Below are 8,798 nucleotides of genomic sequence, written 5' to 3'. Positions count from 1 at the left end.
TATACTATAATATAAAATAATTAAAGAGAGAAGCTTTTTATTTGAACCTAAACACAAATAATGTAATTTAGAAGGCAAGAATCAGCTTTTTTTTCCCTCAATGACATTTTATTAAAAAGATGAGTGACATATACAGTTAGAAAATAATTTACATGGCATGCCTTACTATCCATCCACTGTAAACATTCAGTCAACATATCAGACTCGTATTTTTTCAAGTGTATTTCCTTTTTTATTTTTATTTTTGTTTGTTTTTTGTTTTCTCCTTTAGGTCTACACCTACAAATACAACACACAAATCTCTTTTAAAGAAAAGCTAAACCCTACAGTATCTACAACAGGTCATCATCTTAAAAGGAATCCTTAATGGGGTCATGTTGAACATGACCTGAGTGGTTTACACTAATGAACCCATGTGAACAATGTGTGTGAAGTGATGACCGAACATCTGAAGCAACACTGATGGGATTGGTGGAGCGCACAGCTGAAAAGAGACACACCTTTACTGGACACTTGCACTCTAAAAAACTAGTCTACCAACAACAATAAACTGGGCAACTTACTCATTTGCGTCTTATCAAAGCTAACTTCACATAAAACTTCCTCCTCCTCCCCACATTGCCATCTTGCAACTTGGGCTACACATCTTGCAAACTCATCAACACAAGAAAATGTTCCGAAATTKCACAATTTATAGTATGAGAGGATACTTTATTTCTGTTCGGAAATAATACGAACAGACCAGCATCTCAGATACAGAATTAAAAAAAAAAAATCTCAATATCAAAATGTGGTTAAAGGCAACCGAATATTTCTTCCCCCGTTCAAAATATTGCACGACTAACACAAAAGGGTCTATATCATAACATGCTCATGGTTTTTTTAGGATTTGAAATCTCTTCTTTTTCCTATAACCCATTACCAACATACATGCACTTTGCTAAGATCATACTAATGTATGAATCTCACCAATTCAAAAACCAAAATTATAGTTGGTTCCAAATAATTTCTGTTCTCTGTAATGAAGTCACACTTCCATCTAGGTCTGTTTGTTTCCACTTTAAGTTTAGAAAACTTGTACTTTTGGCACAAACATTTGAGGTGGACCTACCCAGCTCTGTTGCCCTTAGATATTTCCATTCATCGGAGATAAAACTGTAAATTATAATGTTCATTTTAACGTATTACTGCTTATTTCCTTCTTTGGAATCCAAAGTTTACAACAGAAACAGAAACCAGCCGCTCAGTCAGCTTACTAAGTAGACAAATATCCAAACCTTCATTCTTCCGCAGAGGCTTTACTTTACTGAGTGACAATGGTTTCAACTCAACATTGTTTTTGTGGTTCTTAGTGTTACAGCTTTACTCCACACCTGGAATTAAACACAGTGGAGGCAGATGTAAACAGAAATGTGTCAAAGTCGCCTAAGTCTCTTTACAACATTTACACGATTTATGTACACRACTTCTGAGAAGAGCATGAAATGGCATACGTGAAATATACAAAAATATTTCCTGTACCATGCTTACATGTTTAGTGTTTCTTAAAGAGCAAAGACTGCCCCCAAATACATACTCACTTCAYAGAAGTGACAGCAGGTGACATTTCACTTCATGCCAGAGGTTAAATTGTTCAGCCGACGTTTTTGGCGCCCGTTTGTCCACCTATTTAGWTATCCAAGTATAAGATATGTCAGCCAAAGCTATTCTGTAAACCACTCCCACCTGAAGTGCACAGCAATGTTCAAACTCCCAAAAAAAAAAGCAGGTAAGAAACTGTGATGCGAGGGTATGAGGGTAGTTTACTATTACCAATAAATGTGTCTAAATAAAATAATAAACATGTACATATAAATTATTCCACGTAGCAGATGTTTCCTCAACCTGCAAACCCCCAATAAGATAAAGACTGCAGCTCACCGCAGCCATAATTCTTCATCTTTTGTAAAATCGTTACAGTGAAAAGTCTCATCTCCTAATAGTGCTCCTAAATGATGCATATTTCTGCTTCAATTCCAGCCAGGGCACATTTGGAAAAAACAAAAGACAAAACAGTGATGACAACAAGGGAGAAAATCAAAATTCCTCCTAACTTTCATGTGTTGAATTATTGTCATTTAATAAAATATAAGCAAAAGCAGTCTATTAAAGTGGTAAATGTTTTCACTAAAGTTTTATACAGCAATGGATTTCAGTGCCCAGTAGTACCTGTGCGCTCTGGTAAAGTAATCTCCAGAGTGTGGTTTTCAAGTATTACTGCTGCTTTTATTGAAAACTGCACCTGTCCTCTTAATCTACAAGCTTCTTCCATCTAAAGCAGCATTTATTTGCATGATGATTACCCAAGCTCAGTTCTTTGGCCCTGCATGCTTGAAGGGTGACCACCAAACGGAGCGGATCTGACGCCGCTCCTAAACGCTGATAATGCTTATTGCACCGTATGTAGTGGTGGCACTGTGGAGTGCAGTGGRCTTGCATTTCTCTCTGCGACGAAGGATAATTTCAAACTTTTTTTTGCTTGAAATCCATCTAGAGAGAGTTTCTACAGCTCAAATTGAACCGGGCCCCTCTTTAGCACAATTGCATTTTGGCTCCAGATAAACTCGGGGTCAGCTGAGGAGGAGCCAGTCTCATTTGAGGCGTTGCGTGACGTTTGCCAAAGCCACAGCGAAAGCCTGGACAGCAGAGAAAGGGTACTGGAAGTCCAGGATGTAAGCGTTGCCATCAATCCTGCCAAACTGCATTACCTATGAAGCAAGACACAATAAGAAGGTACTGTCATTAAAAACCCAAATTACTAACTTGATAACCTGGTTTGAGCAGACGTCTTACCTGCCTGCCCTCCAGTTCAATTTGAAAGTTTTTGGCTGATTCCTGCGTGACACGCCCACCAAAGTCCAGCTGGTAAACTTGTGTGGCTTCATTCCACAGTGGCTGCTTGTTGGCCATGACATAAACAAACCCCTGGCTGCCCAGTCCTCGGTCTTCTTTCTCGTTGGCTTTCCGACACTTGATTTCATCCAGCTCACTGGCAGCCCTCATGTTCCTTTTGCTCTTCCATCCCTTCTTACCRCTCTGACACTGATTGAGGAGCTCGTCCCCGCTGATGAAAAGCTCCGGTTCGCTTTCCGAACTGTCCTGAAACTCGCTGTTTGCCGTGGCCTTGCCCAGCTTCTTGGCCTTCATCTGCTGCTCTTTCTGTCCCTTCAGCTTCTTCTTGTCTCTTCCTCCCAGTCGTGGACTGGAGATAAGCGAGTTGAAATCACCCAGAGCTCTGCCCTCCTTTTTGGATTTGCTGCCTTCGGCCAGCTGAGACACATTCGTCTCCTCGGCCCGACCGTCTGCCCGCTTGCGGTTCTTTTTGCTAAACTTCTCAGAGCGCTGAGGCACGGGGCTCTCAGTCAAGGAAAGCACCTCTTGGAAACTTTCCCCAGGCTCTGCCATGGCCTCTTGTAAAGCACCGTGACTTTGTGGTTCTGCTGGTGGAGGTGGCAGTGGAGGAGGAGGAGGWGGYGGCGGCGGCGGCGGAGGAGGGGGCGGCGAGAGAACATTTTTATCTGCCGCCATGTGGGACACTTTGGGTGGTAGTGGCACTGCAGGACTGGGCATAGGTGGACAGGAGTTATACGTCCCCCACGGTGTGTGGAGGGCAATGGGAGGAACAAGAAGTGCAGCACAAGAGCTTCCTCCTGGGTATAAAGGTGGGAGGGGACAGCAGGCTAAGTTAGCAACATTTGCAGAATAACCTGGCGATAAGACAAGGGTTGCCTCCTGCTGGGAGAGGGGCACAGGCGCCATCAGCTCCTTCGGAGAGGTGCAGGGGCGTGGAGACCCAGGGATGGCTTGCAGCTGGGCTCCGGCGTAGGCAGCTGCAGGTGGGTACTGGAGAGAGACCTGGTAGCCTGTAGCTGCAGCTTGGAACGACGCAGCGCTGGGGCTGGTGGGGGACTTTGGAGAAAGGACTAAAGGCATTCTGGTTACATCCAAGTGCTGAGCCGAGCTAAGAATAAGAGGGGGTGGTTTGTGAGGTGCGGGCGGGGCGTTGGAGCTCAACGACGCTGTCCTTTCCTGAGGAACCCAAACCTCCTCTGTGGCAGCTGGGTCCCACTGATAGGGAGGTGGGCGTTTGACAACGAGCCCCAGCGCCTCGTTTCCTCCCAACGCCAGGTGCCTCAGCGACTGGTTCAGYGTTTCATCCTCAGTAAACGCCGAGTTCACATAATCAGCCCTGTCTCTGTTGCTTCCACCTCCCGCTGCGCTCCCAGATCCCTCGAGTGAGCTCATCAGATTATAGGAGGACTGAGAGGTGAGAGGAGCTGCACTGTTGGAGTGAACTATAACTGTGCTGTGTGGCGCTCCGTTTCCCGGAGGGAAATCCTGTCTGATAATCGTTCCCCCGGCTATTCCATTTGCACTCCCTGGCACAGTGCCTCCGACACTGGACCCACTGCTACACTGGCTGCAGGTGTATAAGGCTGTTGGCACCCTCTGCTGGAAAGAGGATGCTAGTGCATTGTTTTTAGCCTTGGGAGGCAGTGGTCTAGGCGGTTCCAGCATCTGGGAAACTTTGAGCGCTGCCTCTCGGCTGTTTCTCCTGAGGGTTGCGTGAATTAGACCGCTGTCGAGCCTCTGAGCAGAACTCCTCCCAGCCACGCTGTTCTGATTGGCTGGATCAGGGTAAGGAGGCGGGTCTCCACTGGGTATAGAATAACGAGGTGCAGTGAGTCTGTTGAGAGTGGCAGAGGTGTAGGGCAGCTGGACTTTTTTGTCGGCTGCAGAGGATGAAGAGGTGACCCTGAGAGTGGCAGAGGTGCCAGGTCCTTGGAGGGTGTAGACATTCTGATTGCAGACGAGGCGCGTTCGAGGACGACACACTTCTTCCACGTTCCCACTGCTGTCGAAGGTGGTTATCCTCTCGTAGCCCAGTGGAGTGGGATACTGCGCTTGCTGCTGACCTGAATAAAGCGGAAAATCCCCCTTTTTCAGGCAAAGATCACCGGGGGGAGGGGTTCTACTTGTGCCCGCTCCTGATAAGGAGCTGGAAACCGCAGAGGCGGCTGAAGGTGAGGCAGCTGCAGACGCTGCAGCAGCAACAGCTGCAGCCACTGTGCCGGGGTAAGGGGGTGGTGGGTTCATCCTGCTGAGCTCTAAAGGAGCGCTGAACACAACTGTGTCGCCGTCGGCCAGCTGTGGAGTCGAGCGAGTTGTTTTGATTTTCAGCAGGTGCTCCTGTTCACCTCCCACAGTTCTGTCAACGGCTAAATCAGCAGGTGGGTGAGGAATCTGGATCTGCAGCTGGTGCAGAGCAGCACCTGAAGTCTGGACCGATGACACGGAGGAGACGGGGATCTGGATCTGAAGCTGCTGATGAAGCTGATGATGCATCTGTTGCTGCAGCTGAATTTGTTGCTGCTGTAATTGTTGTTGTTGTAGTTGCTGTTGTTGCTGTTGAAACTGTTGCTGCTGTAGTTGTTGTTGCTGCTGAAGCTGTTGCTGCTGTAGTTGCTGTTGAAGTTGTTGTTGATGCTGATGTTGAAGCTGTTGTTGAAGTTGTTGTTGCTGCAGCTGTTGTTGCTGTATTTGTTGTTGCTGTAGTTGTTGTTGATGCTGTTGTTGCTGTATTTGTTGTTGCTGTATTTGTTGTTGCTGTATTTGTTGCTGCTGTATTTGCTGCTGCTGTATTTGTTGTTGCTGCAGGTGTTGTTGCTGTAGTTGTTGTTGCTGTATTTGTTGCTGCTGCAGGTGTTGTTGCTGTAGTTGTTGTTGCTGTATTTGTTGCTGCTGCTGCATCTGTATGTGCTGTTGGAGCTGCTGCTGTTGCTGAAGCTGAATTTGTTGATGGTGCAGTTGCTGCTGTTGACTTGGTTGCTGTTGTTGTGATGGATGATGCGATGCTGGAGGTCCAACCATTTGACGCCCCACCTCCAGTCCTCCAAAAATAACCTGACCAGGACTGGAGTACCTGCTGGGTACGGTGTACTGGGCTGTCAACATTGAATCTTGGCTTTGGTCCGGCCCACTGGAAGCTGCTCCAGCAGGAGGTGCACTGGGATTACTTAGGACATCCAGTTGAACGTTCTGATTGGCTAAGAGCGACTGGACCAGACCGATGCTTTGGGCTGGAGACATGGCCTGTGCAGGACTGTGGATCGGGGCGATGGGGATGTTTACGGTACAGGGAGGGTTGTCGTCAGTGCTTCCAGCAGGACCWGTGACAGGCAGGTCATCTTCATCCTCACTGAAGACGTTGGGGCTGAACACAGGCAGGTTGACGTAGTCCAGAGAGATCTTGCGCACTTCTGGCAGATAGATGGTCATCTGTCTGGGCTGCAGATGAAGGAGGCTTGTCTTATAGATGACTGAACAGAAAGCAAACAAAGGTAAAAATGAGAAAACATAAACAAACACTTCCACGTGTTTAGATAAAGGTGTTGACTGATTACCTGCTCCAAGATTGGTTGGTAAAAATGTGGCCAGACCCACTATCTTGAACTTTGTTCCCCAAATATTGGATGTGACCTGAGCAAGGTAATTTTGCTGCAAGACACAAAGAATGCTGTTAGTAAATGTAACAGTAAGTGCAGTTGTATAAATTAGAAAAAAATAATTTGAGAAACATTAAGGATGTATAGACAAGAGCCTGCCTGGCCCACACAGGCATTATGGCCTATTAGAGAAGGCTGTGGTCCTGCCTTGGCTTTTCTTGACAAAAATAATCTGCAGTTCACCTGATTAATGTCATCCAGAGGAAATTCCCTTCGTGACAGACTGGGTGAACCGATGGAGGGTTTCCGTATGGGTAAGCGAGGAGACCTAGAGATCTCTTGTGTAGCTCGGGACAGTTTGGGTGATTTTCTGGGATCAATATTAATCCTGTTGGTAAAGGGACAAACTAAGTCTCTACAGAGAAGGTAGCAAATGAAAAAGAAGGTTTAGGCATGCTGTAAAAACAAAACACGCACACACACACACACACACACACACAAATAAAAAATACATTTTATTTGAAGTTTTAAGTTGACTTAGAAAAGGTGGTTAATTTGAATAGCAGGAAGGCTATTATAAGTTACGTAATTCCACAGAACAACCATTTATAAAGTATCCCTTTAAAGCATGATAGGATTTTTAATTTAAAAAGTAACATTTCTTCAAGAGATATTCTTTCTATAACTTTGCATTCCTATAAAACTACTTTGTTTAGCTTTAATAAAATAAATGAAAAAATTGACCATGACAAATTTTCAGCACTATTTTATACAATTCTTTGCAACTCCCTCTTCTTTCTGTTATAGTTTCATAATTTTATTTAACTTACAGCATTTTGATGAGCATGTCTTGATATTAACATAATTAAAATTTAAAAACAAACCTATTTGGGTTTTTGTTTTAGGTCAAAGGGAAAAACGAGCCTTAAAAGCTATTCAGGGTTTGCCCCAGTGTACTATTACCCTGGCGGTCCGCCAGGCTTTACTAGCCTCCCCACCAGACCAAGCGTTGTTTGTTTATTTAAAACCAGAACTGCCTGAACATTTGGAATGCTGCGCCCACCACTGTTTCACTGTCTCCCACAGCACGCACACACACCTACCCATTTGTAAAATGTGAGACACAGGCAGACGAGAGAGAGCGAGAAACCGTCAATAAAAACGCTACCGTTACTGCATCGCTTCACTTCTATCACATCATAACATGAATGGCTGCAGTAATGTCAAAAACATGACATAAAAACAAAACCAGAAATGTTTGGCACAGTTTGTTGCAGGTCGTTTGCTTAGTTAGTTACCTTGGGAGTTTGGGAGATTTACTTCCTCTCGATATCTTTGGAGATTTTTTGCCGACCCAGTCATCACTCAGCTCAATGTCACTAGAGTCTGAGCAATTACAGCTGTCAATCATCGCCGATATCAGACTGTTGCCATATATCTCATCTGGAGGAAAAAAACAAATATCATTTAGAAGGAATTAAACTTAGATTACTTAAACATACATATATCCATTTTAGAGCTCTCCTAAATTATTGACATGAAATAAAACAAGTCCCACCTGTTTTACCATCTGTTTTTGGATCCATAATGACAAACTCTGGACGCAGTTTACTTATCCTTCGGCCCTTCAGGATTGGCACCAGACCTCCTAGGTACTCCAGATACAGAGTATAACATGGTCCTCCCACTTCTGGGTTATCCTCCGTACGCTTCATAGTGCAGTGCAGTCGCTCGTTCCCAGATGTCGGGTAGCTCACAAAGTCACGCATGTTGTTGGGATCTGGAATTGGGGGCTAGAAATTAAAGAAAAATTTAATTACAAATACAGCCACCATTAACATTAGGGCTGCAACAACGAATCAATAAAAATCGATTATTAAAAGCGTTGGCAACAAATTTCATTATTGATTCGTTGTGTTGCGTGATTTATGCGTCCCTCGCCGTGTCGCGGAGCTGTTTACATCACCCGCAGAGCGTTGTCAATGCTGGCTGACCTAAATAAAGTTTGGTTTTTTTTTTTTTTTTACTGTATCTACTCAAACGATGTCTGTCTGTTTTTATTCATTGACTTATTTTTTTCTCACCTAAATTTCTTTTCAGGTCTACTAAATATTGTAAATACCTATAGAATTCGGTCTTATCCAGATGTTTCTGAACTGTCAACATCTATTTATAGTGATTGTAGTTTTCTTTTCTTTTTTTTTTCTTTCCTTATTTCATTTTAATCAATGCAAATGCTTTGTCAATTACTATGTGACATGTGAAAGGAAAAAAATTGTATAGGTCCTCTGGACGGGTTCTTCTTTAATGAAA

The 8,798-nt window shown here is 44.3% G+C and overlaps 1 protein-coding gene across 1 annotated transcript in view; it reads right to left on the bottom strand.

Moving 5' to 3' along the window:
* Positions 1 to 83: 83 nt before the first annotated feature.
* tulp4a (TUB like protein 4a) overlaps positions 84 to 8,798 on the bottom strand; it is a 27,173-nt gene continuing 18,458 nt past the window's right edge. The window contains exons 9-15 of the mRNA XM_014010028.1: positions 8,044 to 8,278; positions 7,784 to 7,928; positions 6,729 to 6,873; positions 6,444 to 6,537; positions 5,852 to 6,359; positions 2,833 to 5,248; positions 84 to 2,747 (exon numbers count right to left, since the gene is read on the bottom strand). Coding sequence (XP_013865482.1) covers positions 2,631 to 2,747; positions 2,833 to 5,248; positions 5,852 to 6,359; positions 6,444 to 6,537; positions 6,729 to 6,873; positions 7,784 to 7,928; positions 8,044 to 8,278 — 3,660 coding nt within the window. The 3' untranslated portion in view covers positions 84 to 2,630. The remainder of the gene's footprint in view (positions 2,748 to 2,832; positions 5,249 to 5,851; positions 6,360 to 6,443; positions 6,538 to 6,728; positions 6,874 to 7,783; positions 7,929 to 8,043; positions 8,279 to 8,798) is intronic.

The sequence above is a fragment of the Austrofundulus limnaeus genome, unplaced genomic scaffold (genome assembly GCF_001266775.1).
Source record: "Austrofundulus limnaeus strain Quisiro unplaced genomic scaffold, Austrofundulus_limnaeus-1.0 Scaffold64, whole genome shotgun sequence".
NCBI lineage: Eukaryota > Metazoa > Chordata > Actinopteri > Cyprinodontiformes > Rivulidae > Austrofundulus > Austrofundulus limnaeus.
Note: the sequence above shows the minus strand (reverse complement) of the source record. Positions and strands in the feature narration are given on the sequence as shown.